This window comes from Anguilla rostrata, chromosome 2 (genome assembly GCF_018555375.3).
Source record: "Anguilla rostrata isolate EN2019 chromosome 2, ASM1855537v3, whole genome shotgun sequence".
In the NCBI taxonomy this organism is placed as follows: Eukaryota; Metazoa; Chordata; class Actinopteri; order Anguilliformes; family Anguillidae; genus Anguilla; species Anguilla rostrata.
In genome coordinates this window covers 34,933,443-34,959,936 of record NC_057934.1, presented here as the reverse complement: position 1 = coordinate 34,959,936, position 26,494 = coordinate 34,933,443, and the positions used below count along the sequence as shown (strand labels likewise).

Genomic DNA, 26,494 nt, shown 5'->3' with positions numbered 1-26,494 from the left:
CTTTCACTGGAAGCGGTCCAGCTGCTCTCTCTCTCTCCCTCCCTCTCTTTCTCTCTCTGTCTCTCTCCTTCCTTCGCCTCACTTTTCTGAAAACTGGAAGCCGAATTTATAGCCACGACTTCCTATATAATTACAACAGGGCAGAGTGCCCGAAACAGTCGTCCCACAGCACCGCAGTCGCTGGATTCGCTCACATCTTTGAACACTTTTCCACCAAGCGGAAAGAGCGCAAGAGCGAGCAGAGACTCACAGTTCAGAGCGAAAGAAAAAGAGAAAGAGAGAGAGAGACAGAGTGTTCACGTGGGCTCAGTTTAATTTGACGAGGAAGAAAGAAAGAACTCAAGAGAAACTGAGACAGGGAACTTGAAACAAGGGCACACATTACGCTGCATAGTGTCCTTCTTAATGAGCTGGAAGAGAGGACAGCACGTCCGCTGAATCTCTTTCTGATACGCAATGCCAGAGTGGTTAATGGAGTGCAGATTCCCACCTCCCTGGCCTGCTGGAAGCAGACAATAGGGCCCGTCTAACAGCCCCATCCTGAATGAGGTGTCCCGCCTGTTGTGTCTGTCTCACAATCTCACACCTCATATGGCAAGAACAGAAAGCCTGCCCAGAAAACCATTGAAGTGGACCGAGAAGCTATGTGTTTCAATGTCTCTTCCTGTTTTTATGTGTACCGTTTTGTCAGTGACAGATAAACCTCTTGAACTGCTGAGCCAGGTGAAGTGCAGTGAGTTGTGACTTCTGGACCATTTGATTTCCACTTGAAACAAACATTGTTGCACCAGCAATTCTAACAGTCATTTCTAAATGCGCTTTATAGTAATAAATAAAGGGAACAACTGTGAATTATTCAAAAAATCCATCTTAATAAGTGGAAATTTCCAGTGGGTACGTAAAGTGCAAAGTGAAGCATAATAATAGGCTAGCGTGACAGTTAAGGGGCATAGGATCCAACTGCTCCCTTTGTTCTCATTGTGCAAAAAGAAAAAGGTAAGTAATCAAGGACCATTGGGTTGAAGTGCGGAGTTCTTTACTTTCGCTTTTTTTATTTACTCAAGGGCTGAAAAAGAGCACCTCACAATTCTGTGCAACGCAGTTTAAAAGATATATTTTCATTGCACTGTTCCCCAACATTTACATCAGCAATTTAATAATTGATTATAAAGAACAGTTTACTAGAGATCTCTAGGGAAAGCTCGAAATATTCTCTGTCCAAATATGACTTATTAGACTGCCATCTAGTAGAGTGTTTTGTCTTATATTCTGTGCAAGGTGAAAAAAAAGTCCATGCAGTAAATTAACATGGCTCTGGAAGGCAACAGAGAACAAGAAGCAAGTGTAGATAGATTTGCCAGACCTTAAGGATTTGTACACCAACAGCCCCCCCCCCCCCCAAACACACACACACTCAGAGCCCACATTTCTGAACATCCCACAACTCTCCAACTGCTCTGGTCTGCACATCCTTCCCCCTAGCCTATATGAACTACAGCTTGACCTGTAAGCAGCAGCTAATATGGCTGGTTTTTGCCCGTTTGATAAAACAAGACTTTATTTAAAGGCCTTATTTAATAAACCTAACCTCAATATCTTCTGAGTGGGGCATTCCGTTAAGGCACACATTCCTAGAGCTGTGAGGCACCCCACTTGCAATCATAGATTGTCCAGGGAGAGAGGTTGGTGGTCGACACCAGGGACATCTGGGAGATATCTGAGGCCCTGTGCTAAGTTGGCAGTGCAAGGCCTTTATCATGATACACTACATACAGGCGCCACATGCAGGTGTGATAAATTATAACAAACATGCTCATCGTGTGCCCTCCACTGTTGTCGCAATGCAGCCTACCCTATGCTGCACTGCTGATAGATAATAGACAATATAATTACAAGTATTTTGATTATCTTACAACCATGTTTATTAGAATTTATAAGGCAGTCATTCCCCACATTGAATAAGCACCTGCAATTCAGGGATGGCCGATGAACTGAAAATTGATGAGACGGGAAAATGCCTAAAGGGAGGCCCTCACAGGTGCGAGGCCCTATGCGATCACCCCATTCAACCCCTGCCCCCCTCCCCCAGCGGCAGGCTTGGTTGGCACAGTGTGTCACTCAGTGAAGACACAGTAGAGACTTTTATGGCTGACTGAGCAACACCAATTTGCTGCATGCACCAGTTGTATCAGTGGTACATTTCACTGGTACAGTAGGTGCATTAGCTAAGCTGTAAAAGAAGCATTCTGTGACTTCTATGACAGTAAAAGGCTATTGATTGAGATTTTACTGCTGATTGAGATAGTACTGACAGAGCTGAATTTCAAAACCTCCCAAAGCGAAGATTAAATATTTAAATTTCTGCACATAATTTCAAAGTGATGCATTTGTGGCATTTGTTTATACAGTATGTCTAATGTGAATCAAATTCAGCTTGATCACACTGATCATATACCAAGCGTTTTTTAAGAATGCTTTGGAAGAGATAACTTTAGGTTGTGAAAGTAGCTGGGCCCAACCCTCCAGCAGTTCCTCTCATTCTTTTCCTCTCTCCGTCTCTCTCTCTCTCTTCTGATTTTCATGTACAACAACACTCAAGGCACTCTCAAACAACTGTAAGAATTCTACTCACAGTTTTCTGAATGGAAGTCAGGGACAAACTGCTCATCACTGTCGGGAACCTGAGCTGCAATCAGAGAAGAGGGAGAGAGAGATAGTTATTATTTTTTTAATGTGTGAAAATTAAAAAAGAGGAGAAATAGGGGTCAGGAATGCAACTACCACAGACCTTGGAGCAGGGGTGCTTTAATGGGGGGAGGTTAGGACGATTCCAAGGGCCTTGACTAACAGGGGCCCTCAAAAAACATTATTACTTAAGGGTGGTGGGGCCCAAAGTCTCTGGTGGTGCCCAAAACCTAGGAGTCAGTAAGGAGTCATGCAGTGAATCGATTCAGAAACATTTCAAATGCCACACCCACCTAATGTGGTGCCCATTTACACTACCATTTCAAATATGTATTTTACACAGATACTTTTAACAGGAGATTTTGACAAGAACTCTTCAAGTCAAAGACTCGAAATCCAGCTTGGTCACAGGGCTAAGCTGCCAAATAACACTTCAGCAGTGATATAACTTGGGTTTCTGTCCAGATGGTTAAAATACTGGCAACAGAACTAATACTTGGATGCAGGAACTCTACAAACCTCTAAATGCCTTTGACCAGTAGGGTAGCCAGACAGAGACATTTTATCCAAGCTCCTACCTTGAACAGAGAATTAATGCGATATTGAAAGGGGGCCTTGCAATCCTCATGCCAATACATTTGATTGAATTTAGGGGCAAATCATATAGTGATGAATACTGTAGGCCCCCTGCTTTCTCGCAGCTGGTCTGCTCCACAGCCATTTTCTGGCTGATCTGGGACTTTCCAATGCGGAGCCCTGTCTGTGGCATAAACTAGCTGCTGTGGGCCTCTTGTCCTGCAGAGATCCTATCAACCAGCCTGCAGCCTCCTGTTCCATTGAAACCTGAGTTCTGCCCATACCCTACATATAGCAGCCTTTCCCCTGAATTTCCAGTATGCCAGCACTTTCCACACATAGCCAATCAATAACGAAGGAGGGAGGGAGGGCACGGTGGAGGAGCAGGTTATTAAATGCTGCTGAATTCTGCTGCTTAATTCTCTGCTCCCTTCTCTACTTACTCATCTCCACACTTAGCCTGAAGGTTCACCTCCCTCTTCAGATCCATTATATAAAAACCTATGCAAGCTGGTGGTGAGGCTACGGTGCATCCACTCAGATCCCCGCGCTCTCAGTGTGGAAACAGTGTGATATGTAAGCCACATGACGGCAACAGATGGCAGATAAACATGGTGGTGAAGAGCCAGCTGTGTGCAGAAAGCAGAAATGCATTTGAACCTTTCGTTCCCTTCACAAGCGAAACTTAGTCATTCATTGTTCACACAAGAGCAATCTCCATGAAAGCAAAATTAATTCAGGAAAATGTTCAAGTACTCCATCGATGGCACTGAGGGAACATAGACGCAAAAAGTGCTGGCAAATGGAGCCATATTTTTAATACCTGTGGAAGTTTTCTAAACACACCAGTTCTTTCAGACTTAACAAGTGCCCTTACTCTGAATGGGGAAAAGAATAAATAAAGCCTGTCTGTGTTTATTAGTCCCTTTTCCACTGTCGGAACTAAGAGGAATTTTTAGGGCTTAGTGTGGCAACAAGGAAAGTTAACTTGGGTTTTAAACCTTGTAGAAGTTCTGTAGCCCTTCCCATAATTCATAGCTAAGTGGTGAAAGCTTGATTTTTTAAATTTATTTATTTTGCTTAAGACCTCCACAAAGACATATATGGAGTATCACAACAAAGGTTTCCGATGGGAGCTGAACTATAATGTCATGTTGCATTGTCACATAGCAACACTATCACATGACTAAAAGACAGAGGAAAGTTGACCACATTCCTCCTATTCCCCTATTCTCAACAGTGGAAAAAAGCTACTCTTGGCTTGAATCAAAATCCAGTAATAGACCTTAGTTTAGACATTGTTTGTGTTCTAGTGAGTGTCACCTGCTTTGTGGTCTGCTTTGAAGAGTTGTTCTCAGGTTTGGGGGAGGCGTAGAAGGTTGGGAGTGAGGGAGAGGGCAGCATGGTTAAAGGTGGATGTGTTCAGGTAAGATATGATTGAATCTTCATTGTCTAAATTTGGTTAGCAATGAATTCACTACTTCTAATATATCATCCCACTGCCATGCCCTCCATTTTTGTACTCATCTTAAACTTAGAGACTTTATCATTTTTAGTGGAGCACTGCTGTCCATCCTCTATCTAGCTCTCTCTCACTATCTCTCTCTTTCTCTTTAACACACACATACGCACGCACGCATGCACGCACGCACACACACACACACATACACACACACACTCTTCCTTTTTCATCCACATTGACAGGCAAGGTGCTGTGATTTTGCTCTTTACTTTGCGGCCTATCACCTTAATGTGTGCCTGGCACAAATCCTGAACTAAATATCTTTTCTCCCTGCCAGAATTATCCTTCCAACTTGCACTTGTCAGTTTTTTACATATGCGTAAAGCTTTCCTCTGAAACCCTTTCCCTCTGTGATTCACAGTGGATGGAAATGAGGTCTTTAGCAGACGTAAAATGTGTATGCTCTAGAGTCCTGTTACTGAAGTTACGGTCCTTGAGGGCAGAGAACTGCTGGTTTTCCACCCACAGGCTTGAAGACAGTAACACTAATTGTTCAGTTAACTACCAGGCAGAAAAGAAAACCAGGGCCAGATTTGGATTCGATGGCCAGATGTGAAGATCCATGTTCTAAACTAGAGCAGGGGTGTCAAAAAGGGCCAGTTGGGTGCAGAGGGTATTGTTTTACCGTAGCACTATGACAACTGCATCCATGTCAGCTCTTATGGGGTAAGATTGGACACCCCACCATTAGAGGTTACAAGGGTTACAGACACCACACATACACCGATGCACACCAAGTGCACCTGCCATTCATGCCATTTCAAATATACCCAAAATTAATTTTGAACTCTTTATTTTCAGCAAAGTTTTTCCAAATCAGACAGTGCCTCAGTAGCTTTAATTAAAAGCATATGAAACAAGTAAAACGGAAAACAAGATGTGTGATACACTGACCTATGCTTCCTATACCAACAGAGTTCACTGTGATTCTTGTGGCAGGAATGAGCATTAGCTCAAAAATCCACAGCTCAAGTATGTAGATAGATCAAGTATGACTTGACATTTTGGATGTATCAGTGACATAAATGTAAATCATTTGAAACTGTGATTAACTACTGCACCAAATAAATTAACTGATATACACACTTCAACTACAGTACACCATTTCACACCTCCATCTTAAATATTCTCAAGGAGGGCGGTCCCTTTAATATGAATTCTTGGCCACACCTGGGAAGAGGAAATGGAGGAGCCCAAAATAAGCAAGGTCTAAACAGAAAGTCGGAAGAATGTAAATAGCACAGCTTCCCGTTGTCGTTTTGGCTATTAATACCCATACCCAATCAGAGCTTTTTGCAGCCTTCATCCCTGGACCTTAATCCCTTTACTCTCCAGGCAGTCTCCCCCATTGTGAAATCACCTTCCTTGTTTGCTCATCCCAGCCCACAGTGCATGCACAGGTTAAATACAACTACAGAGGCTTCATACAAAGCAATCTCTTATTCTGTGTGTGGTCAAGATCATTATGGTCGGTGCAATTCCAACAACGGCATGAAAATGCAACGAACTGAAACCTTGCAGGAACTTATCAGAGCCTTGTAGTCGTTATGCAAACATAACCAGTGGGACACAGGTGCACAAAGGGGGCTGGGTATTGTCTTATTTTGTTCATGATTGTCCTGAGGCTTCGCTGCTTAGCAACATTCAAATGCCCTCTTAAGAATTGTCAGAATGGAAAAATGAACAATATTCAAACAGGATGTGAGCACCTTCTAAGGCACATCAACTGAGCTTTTGCACTTCACATGCAGAGATCCTGTAAGGTTGAAGATGGTCACTTTAACTTGACACTCTGATTCCCTATCATTTGGTGATTCCAAAGGGGGTAAAGAGGCAGAGGTCTGCAGGACATAGTGCCTCAGATCTAGCCAGGCACCATGTGATCTCGCACATTCCAGCTACTTCCTTTCTACGCAGCTCCCAAAAACAGGTAGGTTGTCAGTATTGGGAATATTCTCTATTGCAAACATGTATTTACAATCTCATTTCTTTTTTAACTTTGAACTACCTTGAAGAATTTTATTCAAGTCTATCTACAGAAGTTAATTAATAGAATGTTGGGTATAAAGTTAAACTGCTTATCCAAGTTATGCTGAAGCGTATTCTCTTGCTTTAAACCACAAACCCCTGAACACTCTGATACCCTCCATTGTAAAGCCATCAGAAACTTCTATAAGGATCTCAAACATCATTTAACATACACAAAAATATTTTAGTGTATAGTCAAAACAATAATCTAAAATTAAAATTTTATTTTAGAAACTCCAGTAGGTGAAACATGCCTTTAAAACAACGTTATGTTGGAAATAGATATGCGTACCACAAAGAAACAATATCCAATATTTAATGAATATTTGATCAGTAGGATAAGTTCTAAGACAAATAATGTATTTTGTGTCAAAAGAGATAATATCTGTAAGGGATTATTGATTCATTCTTTGACAGATTAACAGACATAACAAATCAGAGGTTAGTCATAAAATGTTACATTTCAGAACCGCTGACCATCTTTAAACTAGAGTATAAATGTGTTTTTGAATCTGCCTTTTCCTGAAAAGGTATGCCATTTTTTTCAGTAAAAGGCACAATCTAACGCTATATTTCTCTTCACCAAATCTAGCATTGAGATAAATCCAGTGACAGTACATTCCATATCACTTCAGCAACACACAGGTGCAGTGAGAAGCTGATCAATGAGAGGTGTACATCAATATGAGTAGCTTTTTCCGTTTGTTTTTCTCCAGTAACAAGTCTGATTTGTCTAATAGCACATAATCTTGAAGTTTTTTGTGTAACTGTCTCATAGCTGTAGGGTTCTCTTTATTTTTACCACGGTAGAGAATGTTGCTAGCTAAAAAACAAAATAGAGTTCAATAAAATTACTTTAAAAATTACACAGTATGAGCAACACTTAAGAGGTACAGTACAGGTCCCTCCATTATCTATATAACATGATGTACACAATGCTTTAACATACCATAAATTCAGGTAGAGGTCGAAGTATTTTGAAAAATGTTGCACAATTCTATGACATAACGCAAAAAAAGCCATCACAAAATCCAGATGCAAATATTGGCACTTCAGCAACGGCAATTGTAACCTTCTGTACTATGACTAACATGATTACTTTTCACAACTAGAAATCAAATTACATAAATCCATTCCACCACTTTCTGATACTACATAGATGTTTCTTTATATGCTATGAAATAATCAGTGTAATGTGCCCATCTAAATTCTATGACACATTTGTTTCACAGCCTAAGGATGTTGGTTGTGGACACTAAACACCTGCTTGTGAAAATGCTCATAGATCAAGAAAATGGTACCTGCACTCTATTACTTTAGACAGCAAAGTAACTGATCTGAACATTTATAAATGCCAAATGAGAAGAGGAATTACATTAGTTTCATTGTCTATCTTTCATTTTTTTAAATTAAAATATAAAAGCCATACAATAGTAGAAAAACAACAATAACCCTCGGAGCCATTTTCCCAATCGGCATACATTGGCTTGTATGCCATGTAAAGTATTGAAACCAGCTCAGCACTCGCCACATACTCATTTACTGAGCAGCCAAGAATGCATTGCAAGCACCAAGTCTACAGGCAGTTGGTTCCAGTGCCTGCAAAACCAACCAGCCAGATAAAGTGCCATTTAACTCTCAACCGCTTTGCATTCTTCACTTCATCCGCCAGCTGCCAGACCATTGCAGCAGCTCAAAAACCCAAAGACAAAAAAGAAGCAAATAATAGCAAATACGGTCAAATCTACTTTAAGCTTTTACTCCATTTCCTGTGCGGCACAAACGGCGGTCTGTTTTTCACAGAGCACGTTCAGATACTTGACAGTGATTTTGCAAATACTTGTTCTGTCCTGATGGTGTACAGTAATATCAATTCATCCTTTTCTGTTTTCCTTCTCATTTTCCCTGAGGGATAGAATAAGGATGTGACTGTTATTGAGAGAAAGAAACTGATATCTGACATGCCAGCTCTGAAAAAAAAAATCCCTGGGACATGTTTCAACTTGCTTGAAACTGAAACTGTCGACTTTGTTTTAGAAATGTGTTAATGACAGTCTGAGAGTGAGTTCCTTTTGCTTGCTTGCGTCTGACAATGCTGACTGCAATGAAATACCCTCCCTTCAACACCCAGCACCCCCTTATTTAAAACTCAGACTGTATTTGCGTATGTGTCTGTGTTTTACTGTCAGGAAACCATGTTAAGAGCTTTGAGATTCAAGTCAGCACAAGACCAGGAGCGTGTCTGTAGTGTGTAATGGGCGAGTGTGTGTTTCCTTTTTCTGGAGTGCCTCAAATGATGTTTTTTTTTTTTTTTTGCCATTGAGAACCTGGGAGGAGCATGAAAGACTCAGTCGTAAGACTGAAGTCGAATGACAAGCCAAGGCAGGCTCCTGATCTCAATTGAGACCTTTCCTGTGGATTCACTCTCTCAAGAAAAAAAAAAATCTTTTCACAAACCCTGGTATTACGCTACTCATTTGTAGCAGCCCTACAACACAGTTGTGTTTACACTGCTGCTGAATCACCCATAACCACAACTGTGCAGTAGAAAGACCTTTAATTTAACCAACAGGAAACAAGTACCAGATTGATCAAGAAGATAACTACCTCACTCAATTTACCAGCTCCTCTTTTCCTACATAGGATAAGGGTGATTACACATGGAGTCTGTGGTTCCCAAACAGTTGAACAGTAGGATGGACCCAGTGACAGGGCCTGAGAGGGGTTGAGGTGGGTCAGAAGACAAAACAAACTCTACACTACACATATCTAAACACATATGCAGCATTACTTTTATTTCACTGCACTACTGCGCGCAACAATTGCGTGGAGGTGGGCCACATAAAATCATGCATTCTTTTGGTTGTGGGTTCAGATGGTTTGCAGGCACTTTGAATGCTCCAAACACAGCAATGGTAGACCTTCGTCAATTAGTACTGTCTACAGATGATGTTATGTAATCCCACCAAACGCATGTTCTAAGTTAAATCAACTCAGCTAGTGTAAATTGTCACAGTGAACATCTAGAATCTCCAGGACTCCAATAACTCTGTCAATGTAAGGGTAGCCCTGATCGTGTTACTGTTAGAAATTCATCCAAACGCATGGAGGCTCATGTCACTATTACCATTTCATGACTTTTTTTTACTCCCCTGGAGATGATCACACAGTTGAAGGCTGAATGGGCAACTGTATACACTGCACTGATTGTTTCCACAGCATGATAAACAAGTCTTTCCATAAAAGTACCTCCCCTTCAATGACTCTGCTTCAGCACCCCCAAATATTGTTCATTTAAAAATTGCACCAGATTGGTCCTGGTGGTTAGTCTATTATCACGGCTATTTCTAAAATGGTGTTTATTTTTCTCTTTTTTAAGTAATCTTCAATAGATCTCTATGTCTTCTATTCTTTCTCTCTCTCTAACACTCAAACACACACACACACACAGGAGTACTAATGTAGTAATTTTGTGTTTGCTGCAATGGGGAATTGAATTCAATATATAATGACAATGCTAAAATCGAAAGACAGTGCTAGGACTGGACTTGTCTTAAGTTCCTGAACAGCCAGATATACTCAGTGTGTGGCACCAGTGTGGCTCCTCACTGCAACTCTACTAAAGCTGCAGCAAAAACCTACTGGCGAAACAACAGAATTCATGTGCTCACCATTACTGTGCTACACTTCATCAGCAGGGTTTACTGTGGAATGGCACTCAAGATATGAGGAAGAAGCAGAACTTTAAACTGTGTGTGCATGAAGTGGAAACAAAATTATTAGTGAGTCAGTAACAAACAAATCATGTGATGATACTGGCTCTGTTAATACATATTTAACATAATCAAATAATAAACTGAGGGAGTGCCTCAAAGCTTTGCAGTCATATGTATCCCTGTAGAGTATTATTAAGATAAGGCCTGGTAATGATTCATCATCATCATTACATTACCAGAGGGTAAATTCCAATTTACACTACCATTTATTCTTTCCCACTCCAGCCCTCCAACTACCCCCCTCAACTCTATTCTTAAACTATAAGGAAACGACAGTGAGTCTGAACGGTAACTGCCCCATTAAAAGTCACATAATGTTACTCTTTCACATTCGGAAAGAAACATTTTTCAAGACTTTTGCTTGTGAAATGTATTTATATCCAATAAATTACAAGGGTAAGCCAAAAATGATGCAGTTTAATTAATTAACTAAACTCGTACAAGACCTCATACAAGGACAGAAAAGGTCTGTTCTTTGCAGTTGCCTCAAGTCCGCTGTTTCACTGTCTTTGTCCTCGGCACACTCGTATGTGCTGGCAACTATCCTGAATATTGAATTTTTGTAATGAAACATTGATCTAGAATTAAGGTTTCTTAACAACTATCTGTTTTAAGCTCTCTGTGTCGAACATGTGTTGCTGGAGATATTTCTATGCTACTAAAATGATTTACACACACTCCAGGAACACAACATCCACAAAAGTGGTCAATTGGTGTTTAAACTTAAGAAATGTTACATACTGAATGACAGCCTAAAATGACAGGCTAATCACTTTTTACTCCAATGAACTACATAGAGGTTGACATGAGCGGGTCTGGAAAACATGGTAAAATGCTGAAATGAAATCTAGGAGGAAAATGCAGAAATAATGGAAAGAAAGCAGGAAGCTCAGCTTATCGACTCCAGGAGTTCATTCCGGTACTGCTAAAAAAAATTTAAATTCCGCTTTTATTGTTTGTAATCCAGTTTCTGCATTGAAAATGTTTTCCTTTTCCGCTACACCCCTCCGGCAACTTCCACATTTATTACATCAGAGTGATGCACGCTAGGCCCCTCTCTTTCCATCTGTACTGAAACCAAATTATATTTCAGGCTCACCATTCCACCCACTGTAACTCCAACACAAGAAAATTAAAGACATTCTGGACAACTCAGAGAAAAGTACTAAAAATGAATCCGTTTTCCTAATGTTGCTTTACGCTCAAGATATTATCCAAAACTGAATTATATTTGTTTACAAGGAAAAACATCATCGCCTGGCAGTTCCAATGGAGAGAGGCAGTCAGACATACTACTGCCTGGGCCGTAAAAGCAGAATCCAAAATGGCCTGTTCAGTTCCAGCTTTCTGATTCACACAATGTGTCAATTCAGCACAACAGTGCAGATGGACACCTCCCCGATATGGCACATTAGACACACTGTCATTCCTTCCACAGACATGCCTGCTATTTCACTGTACGTTATCTCATCATTCCAAAAGCAGAAGACCCACTGAGTACCTGCCCATTAAAGATACTTTTGTTTCCAAAGAGATGAAAGGAATAGTCATGGACATCTGTCTTGTGATAATGCCGAGACTGTTACTTGCAAATATTTATTTTGAAAGACACAGTCTAAACGATGTGTTATATTATTATTATTATTATTATTTTTAAGTTCTGTAGTTTCATTTTACATTCCATTCTTTTCGATTACAATCATTCGGTTATCTGAATAAGGAAACTTGGAAGAGCAAGAAAACACAAAGTTTTGATGCCTCACCTTCGGTGAGCCACGTCTCCTGAAGTTGGCTTAAATCCTGAAAAAGATCTAAGGGAAAGAAAGAACAAAATGAATACGACTGGGCCATGAACGCATTCTCAACCACAGCGTTTAGATATAGGCCGAACAGTAAAAATGCTCTTGACGCGCTCTTTGGCACCCAGGATTGACGCCGACGAATATTACAGTACAGCTCAATTTGTAAGACTAGCAGATTTTGTTATCAATGGCCTTCCTCTGAGCAGCAGCTTTGAACAGAAAATGATTGCAATAACAGAGCAGAATATCAAGGGAGCTCAAACACCTTTATCCCTTGTCAAATAATATTCTTGACTTTTACCTTCAGATTCCTGAGGTGGTAATTCCGTATCCATGTATTTCCTTTTTGTCGACATCAATAGCCTATTTAAGGGCCCATTTCCTTGCGACTTCTGCAAAGAAAAGTGTAACAGTGAGTAAATGGCAAACATCCCCTACATTGAATAATTATCACTGTTGAAATAGCCAATTGCATCATAATAGGAAATTAAGCTACGCCATTTTTAATAATCATCAAAACAAAGTTTAATTGTTTTCGTTTTATTGCTATTTCTCGTCTTATTGATATTTGCGCCATATTTTACAATTAGTTATACATGCAGTTAATGGCATTTAAACAATGTGAATGATTTTGAAATGCGTGTTGAAATAGCAATGCATTAGACCCTCAGCAGTTTGCTTTCATTCAGATTATATTTGAAGCAATAATTATGGAAACCACTGGATACATGCATTGCTTGCGCTTTCATTTAAAGATATTTACATTCAAGTAATACCTGAAGTTTGCCGTTTACACCGTAATACCATTCTTATTTAGAATTGTTTGCACACAATTAATAGAGATCGCCTATACTGTTGAGTTAAATTTGTTTTAACAAAACTATGTTTAAACTGAAACAGTAGCCGCTAAGATCGTTCGGTTACCGAAAACAAAATCGAAAATAGTTTCATGGTTTTGAATCAATCCCGTACAAAGCCTATCGCACAGAAAAGCAAGACAACAAAGACAGAACATAGATGAAAGTATTAGAAGACAGATTTATGCACACTTACGCTGGATAAAGTGTAAGGCACTTGCTGGTCCAAATATCCGTCCATATTATAATCCATCCGTTAACCGTTTGTGGTCATTTAGGCTGAAATCCATGCACCTTGTTGCAGAGAGCAGAGCGACACAGACAGCAGCAGTCGTGAATGGGAAAGCTAGAAAGCTGCATACGTAATGAGCTCCATTCACAAAAAATGCGAAAAGATTAGCCTACCCCCTTTACTGCTCAACTAGCCTATAAACTTTTTGTTTGCTTGTATTTTTTTGCATCCTTTTATCATACGGAAAGAAATGTCACTTGATAGTATCTTTTAACTTTTCGTGCCGTTTTTGGCTATATTTTATCTGGCAATTTCGCCGAAAATAGTCCATACATTACGCTTCTAAAACAGCAAAATATATTTTAACTCGTGAAGCATGTGGGCTATTGGTATTAAGTCGATTATATTCAAACCGAAACCATTCAAATGTAGCTGAACTTCACCCACATTTGAACCACTTTACTCAATGGAAAAAGGTTAAAACACTTAAAATCAAGGTTGTTTCCTATAGTGGAACAGAGTGTAAACAACATATGTTGCGTGTCTACAATTCCGCTGTTAAGAGTTGTGGTTTTGTCCAGATGTTGAATCTCACCTTGTTTTCTTAATTTTGCATTTTGCACTGTTCTTTAGCATAAGCAGTTCAAAGTATCATCGTATCTAAAAATACACATATACCCTGATAGCGTTGATGAAAATTCTTTCCAGACTTGAGTGTTGATTTGGAAAGGACCTGTTTTTCTTGCTTTCAGACAGTTGTTTGCCCTGGGGAGCTGCTGATTGGTGGATTTCTTCTTTGAATGGCTAAGAATTCTGCTTTTGTCGTAATGAATGACCCGACTTTGTGAATGAAATCTCGGTTCCCAGTACAAACCAATCATTTGCGAGATGTTCGGGGGGCATAGCAACCGTGGGTGGAGCTGCAATGCCAGAAACCAATCATAGCTTCGGACCCCAGAACCTTTATCCAAGGTTTTCCAGTTGTTTTTCATTCACAAAAAGAGGGACTCTTCCATTCATAAAAAAAAAAAAAAAACTTGCACCGAACGAACGAGACCCCAGCTGTTTATTGATTTAAATTAAGTTTGAACAAACGTATTTAAGAATTAAGCGCATTAATTTTTTTTCCTGGGGAAATATCATGCACATTCATAGTTTCCGTCCAACGTCCAATGCAGGTTTGTGGAGTAGGCTATGTCGTCTATTTATACAAAGTATCTTTTTATTTATTAACGTAACCTACCTTACCGACACGAAGGTCTTCGTGGCCTTGTTGAAACGAACACCATATGATAGCATTAAATGGCTGCATTACGTGGAAATGTTCAGAAATAAAATGAAATCGAAATCATTTGTGGGACTGCCTTTTGTATATGGTATTTTAAAAATATATTTTTTCTGTTCGTCTTTAAAATTTCAAGCGTTTGTGCTTTGCAATGAGTGTTCGGATCTGACTTTTAATTGCTCCCCAAATAACTCGATGGATGGACTTAATTGGGGTCAGGCGTTTTCTTAGCACTACTTCCAGCCTCGTCGTTAAATCATCAGTTCTGAGAAATTTTACAACCATATCCATCTGGTACCAACGACAAAAAATACTTTTTGAATGAAGAATTACCCCTCACCCAGGTCGCTATCAGTTGCGCAACTGTTGCTTGTAAACATACATCCCCATCAGGTTTCATTTATTTTTGACATCGTGGCTATACCCTACCACATGTTTTAGTTGCACAAGGCAGAGTATTTGCCCAACAATAATAACATCTGTCGAAAATATTACAACCTCTTCCAACAGGGCCTTTAAAAATTGCAAACAATTTATTGAATAATTACGTAATGTTGTAATTTAACTTTTGCATGTGTGATAGCTGTAGTAGTACATTTTAAGGGTACTTTTGTTATTGTGAATGAATCGTTTACATGTCGTCTGAAGAAGCATAGCCTACAGCTAAAGTTGAAGAAATAGTCAGATGAATAGTGATTGTTTGTCATGTTATTGTAATAAAAAAATCAATTTCATTATAAAATGAAGCTCTGGCTACATGCAGGTTACTTTGTTTTTCCTTTTGTAATCTATGATGGGCATATACATTAAGACTCATCAAATGTTACAAGACAGAAGCCGCGTTTCCACCGCAGGAACTATACCCCGGAACTAGGAACCTTTTGAGGAACTCAGTGCGTTTCCACCGCAGGAACTAGGGTCTAAATTTAGTTCTGGGGGCTTTGTTTTACCCCCCAAAACGTTCCTGCTCGGGGGGTAGTACTTTCCGAAAGTACAGGAACCTTTTGGGTGGAGCTTGCAGCGCTGAACATTTCTGATTGGTCGAGTACTCGCAGCATTTGTGTTGTATTTATTTTCCTCCATTACCCGCCATGTTTGAAAATATGCAGCGGTAAACCAATTTATTTTCATAATAACTTCAAATCAGACTTGTATGTTATGCGGCGCAGTAGCCTAGTTTTGGTTATAGCCTGTCAACGTCTTGGAATTATAACGTGTGCTCTTCTGTTCTTTTCTTGCTTTAGTATTCGTTTTATAAAATGCTAAGCATTCGTGCTGGGACAGCATATTACGTAGGCTACCAAAACATTCAAACGGATTAATTCGGTTGCTGAATATTTTCTTCCGGATTTTCTTTGTTAGCCCGTTGTAATTGACTCAAAAAGTTTGATACAGTTATGTGTCTTATGCGGTAGTTCTGCATAATTAACATTGGTGATACAGTACAAGCAAACTGGAAATCACCATCCGCACTTTTTATCCGGTAAAATAACAGGTTCATTCTAGTAATCTTCCCTTTAGCTTTTTCAGACTGCCGTAATTTTACTCAATTTTACTGCCATTTTTCAATTCCACGAAAAGACCAGGAAGACTATGGACTAATTTATGGTGCATGTTTCGCATCTGGAGGGCACACTTCGCTGCTCGGCTAGCAGTAACTTCGAAGGAAAGCAAACGGTGGCTGTACCACTGCTAATTTACATTTTCACGCAAGTCCGAGTTTTCGTTCTATTCTTGTCATTTTGCCATTAGCCTATATGGAATTTACGACGAGGAAGTAATCAAACAGCAAATTGTTTACAACGTGTGCATGTTTTCTGCTGTTGTTGCCGGTTAAATGTGAATGCATTCTGTCGCTTCGGATGTCAAGACATGAAAGCGAATGTTCGCATAAAAACATAATGAATGTGTTTGAGAGGATATATGAAAATCAATAAATACAAAAGTAACCATATAGTCATTGTTGGTAACCCGTTGTATAAGTGGAATAAACCCCTCCGGGCTGTCCCGGTTATTAGAAAATAATGTAGGCTACTTCGGTGGTAGTATGGGGTTACGAAAGAAATCATATGACAGATGGACCGACGATAACGTCAGTGGGCTAATTTGCCTAATCTTCGCGGTACTTTAGACACCGGTGGAAACGCAGACAACCATTGGCTGAAGGAACCTTTTAGTTCCTGGTAAAGTAGTTCCTGGGACTGAAAGTTCCGGGTAATTTTGGTGAAAACGCGGCTAGAGATAGTCACAATAAAATGTCTCACCATTAAGAATTACAGCCTGATTGCAATGCCCATTTTCAGCACTTAAGAAAGTCAAGTGTAAAGAAGGCGTTCCCTCTGGGGCACTGAAATCTAAAAGCCTTTGCATACATTTCACTTTGGCAAGCCCTTACTAAATCAGATGGGCTGTGTGCCTTGCTGCTTGTGACAGTGATGCCGCATGACCTCTGTAAACCTATGCTCCAGCCTAAATTTCCAGGGAAATATTTTTTTCACTTTGCCTTGCAACCTTTCTTTGTTTAATAATTTTGAGAGAGTAAGAGACAAAAATGTAACTACTGGGAATTATTATCTTAAATTACACATTAACTATGTCCTCTGCCACATTCCTGCATACTGCATTATTGTTATTATTTAAAAGGCATTCAATGAATTATAATCATGGTCATGATTAAAATGAGTATGCAGTCTACACAAAGGCCAGTGTGTTATTTATCTTTTGTTTTGACTGAAGCTGTCTACATGTCTGAAAATGCCCATGGGGAGGAAGTGCTGGGAACGGCAGTGAAACAAAACAGCTTATTATGCTGTGGCTGCTCTGTACTGTTCCTTAGCAGAGTGTGGAAGACAAACATATACACACACTGACATACACACCTGCACATACAAACACACGCGTGCACACACACGTACACATACACACCACAAACGCTTTACAGTGCATGGTTGTGAAAGTTGTGAAAGAGGAAAACAAGACCGTGGAAGCGAGGATATGGTATCATGGGATTTATAAGTATTTCCTGTTGATGGATTGCTTGCCCTCTGAGAGGGGGAGGGGCTCAATGAGCTACTTATCTATGAAATCTATTCTGTATTTATAATGTTCGACCCAGAGCATCCATTGTTAAGTGTTATGTTGTAGGTACATTTTCAACATGGCCACAGTGAAAGCAGAGACAACAATATATTGCATGAATCATGTTCAAATATAATAATAATAATAATAATAATAATAAATTATTATTATTATTACACTGCAACAACACCAACAACAAGAAGGGGATGGAGGAGGAGGAAACAAAGAAAAATCAGACAAAGAAGCATGAACGAATGAAATCATTTTTGTGTACTACTGACATTTGTGAATCCTTTAGAGTTTCAGACAAGGCCTTGTTTCAGACAATGCTCAAGGCATCAACACCGGCTATTATGGAATAAGATTAGAATCCACTGAGCTAACGTCAAGTGCCCTAGCTAATATCACACCTTGCTACACCAGAATGTGGTGAGTAAGGAGACTAAAACTGGGGTTATTTGATCAAGCCACATGTATCACATCAATGACAAATCAATGAAAGCCTGCATCTGTGGCAGTAGCAGAGAGAAGGCCTCCCCTCATCTCTTGTCAAATTTGTCCTAGTGGTGAGTTGTCTCCAAAGAGCCCCAGCCTGGGAAGCAACTAATTAGCTTTTATAATACTTAGTCGCCCAATGCACAATCTACATTAGAGGAAATCAATGCCGACTGATAGAGAGGCACAGGAGGAAGGGGGGAAGGGAGAGATTCCACTAAGAGGAGCGCGAGATAACGCGGTCAGGACAGGGTGTACACGCCTGTCGAAGGGCCCTGCCCTGTCATCCATCATTCTTTCATCGAGAGCGCTCAACAGCCCCGAGCACCCAAAGGGGCGTGGCCAACCATGCGGGATTAATGGCAGTCACCGAGAGCAAAGTGGAGAGACGGCCTTTAAAGCATCGAACCCAGTGAAACTTTTGGTTTGGTATCATTTTTCCCCATGCTACTCGGTTCACTTGCAGTTAATTTTTATTTGGCACTGGGTAATGCTTTGTAGTTCCCACTCCTCACCCGAAACCATTCAGGTTCTTCCCAGTTCATCTACATATCATCTTGTCCCCTTGGTCAGTTACATCACTGTACAGGTGACTGAAATGTATATTTAGCACCCTTTAATGTATTGAGTTTCACAAATTTAAGTAATTTTATTTCATTGGCTTTCAGCATATTTAATGCAAGATTTATTAGAATGAACAATTTTGTACCCATCACTGTAAGAAAATTAGCATGTTATGTGTTCGCCTGGACCTAACTACATAATGTATCAAATGCTAGCTTTCATTTTTCTGCAGATGATACAGTTCTTTATTATTGTGCTCATAACTTCACTGAGGCTTTTCAGAGTCTGGAGTTTGCTTATAACATCGTCCAAATTTCCCAAGGCTTGTACTGAATGCAGAAAAAAGTAAACTCATAATATTCACGATCAGCTGCCTTCTTGGCCAGGTCTCACTTGCAAAATAATTTCAGAATCTAAAGAGACTAACCTGGTTAAATAAAGGTTAAATAAATAAATAAATAAAATACTCTGACTCATGCAGCTTCATCATGGGAGGCATAAGTGATAGTCATGGTAGCACATCTGTTGTTCTAAGGGTTCCGGCATGTCAATAGATATGATGAAACAGTAGGTTTTGGCTTAATTCTGGGTTTAATATAAATGTATCTGTTACCGTTAGTGTGTCAAACAAACAATAAATAAACACCATGCCCTGCCCCCATTTTTCCTATACCGTCTAGCTTTAGGAAACTAATACCACTCTCAATAATCATGAATATTAATTAAGAGGCTCGCTTGGAACGTATTTTAGTTCAGAATGACTGGCTACAATTCAACATGTACCAATTTCAGTTAGAACCAGACCCACCCATGCAACAGTTTGATTGCTAATAAATGTTCATGAATGTCTGCACTTGCCAAAATGGAAAGGTTCAGCAAGGTAGGAGGAAAACTATATTTTAAAAAGTAACAAGGGCCAGGCAGCTTGCAAACAAACAAACAAACAAACTGTCTCTGCTATAAAAATGTGCAACTTCAGATTATTGGACCCCACACAATACTGTTGAGACAAAATAGAGAAAAAATCACTTCTGGTTTATTTCAACAGACACAATGCAACCTGCTCCTGATCCAATTGTAAATGGCAGTGATGCAATTTAAACATATAGCCTTCTTTTTAAACAAATAACAAAAGACATAATTAACATATTTTACTTAAATATGTCCAAGAGACTAAAATGACTTAAAAATACAACTTTTCATTTAGGTTTTTGTGGGGCGCTGTACAAGTTTTGGAAAGAATCTAATGAAACTTTAGAACAAAGATTTAAATGATTTATGAATGTTGCTCTCTCCAAATGACAATTGATCTCAAAAAAAAAAAAAGTATCAAAGAATAAAGCTCTAAGGACAGCTGAACATCTAACGGGGCGAGTAAAATATTTCATTGGTCTTCATTGAGTAATCTCTAATCTGATTGCATAAATATCAGTTTCCCAAAGAGTGATTTACATGTTTGCTTTGATGTATGTTTTGTATTGCATTGATAGGCAATTGGAAAAACTAGTAGTGCAGACGCAGCACAGCCATCTGTTATCCTCAAAAAAGCATTAGTGTACCAGTAGGCAAGACTCATTTTGATAATGTCATTACCTAGTTGACTTTTCAAAATAAAACTGTACTCAGCTTGTCTGCTAAAGTAAACTACTACTTTTTAGACAACATTAAGTAGCCTACCTAGCTAAAAGTATAGGCCAACTTTATTAATGGCATGAGAAATCAGCTAGCTATCTTCATAATACTCCAGAAGTAATGCAAAGCTGGTGGAATTTCAGTCTTCATAGCAAACAGGTTATCAGGCTGCATTGCCACATACATTGCCTTCAGAAAACTCTCATTTTGTCCTATTACACATTAAAAGGATAATGCATAAACTATTTTTTCACCTACACCAGCACAATAAATGCAACACATGTATGATGCAAAAAAGTAAAAAATATTCAACAAACACATAAACAAATACAAAAGGCTTTCTTAATTTCTCATTTTACAAAAATTCTCTCTTACAAAGGTAGTCTCTTAAAGTACTTTACAGTGTATTGTTGGCCTCCCTACAATTTTTGTAGGTAATCCTTTTACACCATTACTGACACTGGGTTTACATAATGTTTGAAAAAGTCGATTTATTGTTTTAGTCCAGCTAAAACTGGACTTTTAAAAATCATGTAAACATTGTGGTCCGACTGAAATCGTACAAAATCTATTTTTTCAGAGTCGGACTAACATACCTAGATAATGCGGTTGGGGGTCTTTTTTTACTACGGCATATGCTTCAATAGACCAAAAATTGGCCTAGGTGTTCTGCGCATGTTCCGTAATTTGCATAGCAACTATACGCTCACGGTGGCCAAGCGGAATCGATAACGTTTCAGAAAATATATAACTTTAAAAGATTTAATTCAATCTTCTACTGGGACTTTTGCCATTTATTGAGGGTGTGACAGAAAATTTCAGTGCCGCTGACTATAATCGAATATTTTTCACATTTACCGTTCGATTGAACAAATACATTTTTATGGGTTAGTGCTGTCCGATTGTGCTAGCTACTTCACATTAACCTTGTACGGTGATCAATAAAGGCTAACAGCACAGTACCACTTAATTATTGTCACTTCTATCACCACTGTAATGAACTAAAAAAAGGCGACAAATGACCTTTTCTGTGAGAAATGCATTGTCGAGCTCACGCGCATACACTGCTGGCGACATTCTAAAGCTCCGTTTTGCCCTCCCTAGTATCATGGTGAAAAGAACACATTTCTGGACGGACGAGGAGACCAACTTCATGCTATCGCAGCTAAAGGAGCTAAATATCCTAAGATACATGGATTGAAGAAAAACGCAGAATGGCGAACTATTCAAAAAAGTTGTGACAAAATTGGAGGAGGCAGGATTTATAAGAAGCCTTTGTCAGACACACCTCGGTCAAGAAATCGATTCTTTCCGAGTCATGTATATTGGGACAATGACAATAATCCAATTAAATCTCATTTTTGTCCAAATCGAGCTATTAATATAGATCGATTTCAACTGTGCATGTAAATGCACTGAGAGTCTTCTTGGATATGTCTGTATTAGCTTTTCACAATTAGATTTGTGTATTTCTGGCCATTACGCCATGTAAATTTGATTAAACTCTGCCAAGTTCATCAGTGGCCATTCCAAAATACTGATCTTTTTGTTTTTAAGCTAGTCCTTTGTAGTTTTCTCTGTGTGCTTTGGGTCATTGTTCTTTTGGATCATTAATTTTGGCCGCAAATGCAGATCCCTTGAGGACTGTAACAAGTCCTTCAAAGGGATTTGTGTGTATTTGACTCCAACCATCTTTCCCTCGATGGCTAGGAGCTTCTCACTCCCTCCTGCTGAAGAGCAACCCCATAGCATGACTCTGCAACCACAAAGCGTGACGTTAGGGAAGATATTGCCTGGGTGATAGGCTGCGTTTCAATTGCATCAGTCTTATTGGACCTGCAATGCTGTCTATGCAAAACAACAGAGGTGCAGAGCAGTCACGGAAAAAGTTGGCATTTCAGTGAAGCCCAAGGCGTGTTTATTTACGACATCGTGCAAGACAACACTCAGTTGTCATCATCTAGCTCGGGGAATTAGCAAATGAGGCCAGATAGCTGCCAGGCAGTACATTGGGGGAAACTCATACCACCATGGATTTAAGTGCAGCTGATCTGGCTCGGTGTCTGTTAGAAAAAGAGAAGCAACCGTGATAGAGGGAGCGGCTATCAGCAAGCTCCCCTTTATCTGGGCTTTTCCCTTTTTATCATAATTCTGGGGAGCTCCTGATTCCTGACAGCTGGGCACGTAAAGTGGGTACAGCTGGTCACTGATTATTGAATTATGGTCCCAGTGAAGCTGATTGGAGTAATGACAGCTGTGAAAGTGGACCCGGAAGAGGTGGCGAGATGGTGGGCAGGCAATGTCAGTTGCAGGGCGGGGCATCTTGTCCCCTCATCAGTTTGTTATAATCGACTTAATAGTGTTCCTAGGAAGGTCGAAGCTTTGTCATTTTTGTTTATAACCTTCTCCAGCTTTTTGCCTCCTAACAACTTCATCTCAAGTTCGATAAGCAGTCGCTTGGTTTACATGACGCTGAGGCTATTCTACTGTTTTAGCTGAGAGCCCTCACAAAGTCTGTACTATTTTTGCAGCAATCATGCAGTTGAACACAGATGGATTCAAAATCAACACAGGTGGACCAGGACCTAGATAACATCTTAAATGTCATCTCTCAAGAAAATGAAATAAACCTGGTCAAATTTATGTTGTATTCACACTTAAAAAATGTTAATTATTAATCATTTTTTTATATAATTCTAAAGCCATCTAAATACTTGATTTCATTTTGATACTAGAGCTACTGACAGAGGAAAAAAAAAACCTTTAAATATATTTTAATGTGAATTTGAAACACAGCAAATTGATAAAGAATCAATGGGCATGAAAACTATGCACTATATTAACAATATGTAGCATGTACGCTAGTCTCCCAAACCTTTGCATTTGTGTTCTGTACATTCACAACAGAATCCCACAGATTATCCAACTTTGCAGGGGAGGACTGATGGTCTATGAGGTTGTACTGCAATGCCACTGGATGGATTCCTATGTGGGTAGGTGAAACCTCAAGGCTAATCCCTAAAACTGCAAGATCACACAGAAGATCTCTAGGCAATAACTTGGGTAGTACAGAAAGCTGCCAATAGCATGGGTTGTGTTGAAGACTCCATTGACTTCAGTGGAATACAGTTGGACAGTTGGATGGAAGTAAAAATATTTGCTTTGTCCCTTGCTAAATTAAATGATGGGACGGGCAGAGGTGGTGCCAAGTGAAAAGCAACAATCAATACATGGAGAGCAGGGAGCTCCGCAGAGGACATGGACATGGGATTCTAAGAAAGGCTCCGGAAAGCAAGCCACACACTTGCGAGGGGCCATTTGATCAAAGAGGGTCGAACTTGTTGGGCCAAATGGCTTTTTCCTGTTACCAGTGCCTCCGCTGTCACACTCTGGAGGGGAATGAGGGTACGAGTGATCACAGCTCTTACTCTTGATTTCGCCGCGATAGCAATCATTTATGACCACCCTCCCTTTTCCGACCCCTCCAACACCTCCTCTCCACCATCATCTCTCTTCCTCTCTCGGCTGAATAATGGATCAGGCCCTTCCCCTTTACTCTCACTCTGATAAGGCTGTTGGTAACTGATAAAGAATGGAAGCAGATTTTTTAAAAAACCAAGGACATCAGAGGTTACTGTAAAAGTGACTGTTTGCATCTGAAAACTCAGTCATAATGACTGATTTCTGAAAAATAATACAATATTTGACACAGTTGGTCCTGAGATCTTACTATATTTTTTCAAATCATTTCACCAGATGTGCACCAAAAGTAGCTCATTCTCTGTTTGTATTCACAACATATTGTATACATGTACAGAGCCTAAATTACTCATTTTTATCATTTATATCCCTGGAATTTTTATGCCACACTGCTGCCTTCACTAATGATAAAGTTATACTAATGATATTCTGTATTGTTTCTTCAGGACAGCACTAATACACAAGCTCAGAGAAGAGCTATGTAGTGTGTGGGCATTCAGTCTTTCCACATGAAAAACTGGCGCAGTGTCGAGCTTTCTTAATCAACGGTAATTTTATTTGATGTGCAACCATGCCTTGCAGTTCATATTATTTTTGTTGCTTTGCCATAGACCTGGGTGGACAGCTTGTGCTGGGTGGACTCTGTGGTTCTGTGGTGTGGCTAATAGGGTCTGGCTGTGCAGGACATCCCACTGCCCCCACCTCCCACTGGTACTTTAATTAACTCCCATTCTAGGGAGTCTGCTATGTTAGCCTCAGCAGAGGCTGTACTGGAGCTAAATGCTCTTCCTCTCTCTCAGCTGAAATCTAAATGTCCTATATTGGCACAGCAATAAAAATACAATATTATTAAAGACCCTGTGCAGTCAAAATCAAGATTTAAAAATGCTTATATTATGACCAAAGGCTATAAGGTTACTTACACATTGATTTTAAAAGTATTTCATACATGTATGTAATGAATTAGATTTTTTCCCCTAAAAACTATACAATGCTTGACATTGCCGCCTGGCGGAGTATTTGGTATTGGTGGTTTTGAGACCAAATTCGTGAAATCGCGAATGTTTCTAATTTGCATTGACCAATGTGCGGTGGCCAAAACACTCACCCAGTATGAATGTTTATGTAGTGTGCGCTCCCAAGTTCAAAGCCGGTTGAACGGATTGGTTCCGGTAAGCATCCGTTTGGGCTAGATGACGTTCTGCTATTAATCGAATCAAGCCTACAAACTATAACGTTACCGTTAACCTCATCTCCCCAATTCAGTTGCTGTCTACTATCGATAAATTTGCTAATGTAGCAATGAACTGTACTTATCTTGTGTAAATATAGCTAATGTTAGCTGGCGAGTGTAACGTTACTTTATTCTCCAGACTGTTATAACGTTACTGCCACAAAAAAACAATGGATAATGTTATGTGCTAACATAGGTTATCCTATAACGTTAGGGTCCTATATTGTAGGCTGTAAGCGATGGGCTCATACATATACGGCTCAATATTTCTAATGCTGTTATTACTGTACTTGTTATCCATTATTACGGTCGATGATACTGCTAAGTAGCTACAATGATGTTACGTGGAGTGAGCGCTGATCCAGGTCAGAGGGCGTGAGCGGCCTGGGCTGTCAATCAAAAGTGAATGCATAAATAATTAGGACAGAACTGACACGCCCAGCCAGCCTTGGGTCTGCTATATTTAAGGAGTACCATGGCGGTTGAATGTAACACTTGCCAGTTGTCTTTAGGCAAAAACAAAACAAATGTGCATATTTTTTTTTTATTATTCAGTCATTTGAATGTATTTTAAAACGTATTTTTTTAAGCCTAAATTTCCGACTATAAAAGTTCACCCGAACTGTCTGGGCGTGGTAATGAGAACTGTCAGTTAGCTATGATTGACAGACCGTGCCCCGTTACCATAGCTACCTCCATGATACGCGCTCATCTTGGGAGACTGAATTTTCACAAGCTAGCTAACTTAGTATATCAAGTATCGATAGCTAAGGACGTTGACTTATATCCAATAATATTTGTGAGCTAGCTAGCCAAGTTAAGATAAAACCACAACTATAATGTCCTTATGAAAGCAAACTAGCTAATGTTATCAATAACATTACATTATGAAAGCAAACTACATAGCTAGCTAATGTGGGAAATAAATATAGATGTACTCAAAAAACACAAGCCCATTGTATTGGGAAAGATATGTAGTTAGAGAGCACAGGCCCAGTGTATATGGGAAAGGAATGTATTAATGAGCACCAGCTGTCTCCTCCCTGACGTATCATCCGGCTAGCAAAGGAGGAAGGATACAGGTGGACCAAGGTCGACCTTAGCCATAAGATTAACAACCGGCAGCAGGGAAGCGCTTCATACTAAAATAGGTGCGATTAGAACAAACACGTCATACACACATAATTTCTGCCCTGCTAATTAAGCTGTATACAAGCACATCTGTGGAACTAACGGAAGCTTTTGCCT

At 39.7% G+C, this 26,494-nt stretch overlaps 1 protein-coding gene across 2 annotated transcripts in view; it reads right to left on the bottom strand.

Annotated features, from left to right (window-relative positions):
- LOC135247867 (ETS translocation variant 4-like) overlaps positions 1–14,304 on the bottom strand; it is a 35,748-nt gene extending 21,444 nt beyond the window's left edge. Inside the window, exons 1-5 of one of the 2 annotated variants that reach the window (XM_064321792.1) lie at positions 14,157–14,304; positions 13,443–13,540; positions 12,691–12,781; positions 12,351–12,398; positions 2,633–2,686 (exon numbers count right to left, since the gene is read on the bottom strand). In XM_064321792.1, coding sequence (XP_064177862.1) covers positions 2,633–2,686; positions 12,351–12,398; positions 12,691–12,781; positions 13,443–13,499 — 250 coding nt within the window. In that variant the 5' untranslated portion in view covers positions 13,500–13,540; positions 14,157–14,304. Of the gene's footprint in view, positions 1–2,632; positions 2,687–12,350; positions 12,399–12,690; positions 12,782–13,442; positions 13,541–14,073 lie in introns of both variants that reach the window. The other variant, XM_064321791.1, reaches the window with a different exon arrangement.
- Between the last annotated feature and the right edge of the window lie 12,190 nt (positions 14,305–26,494).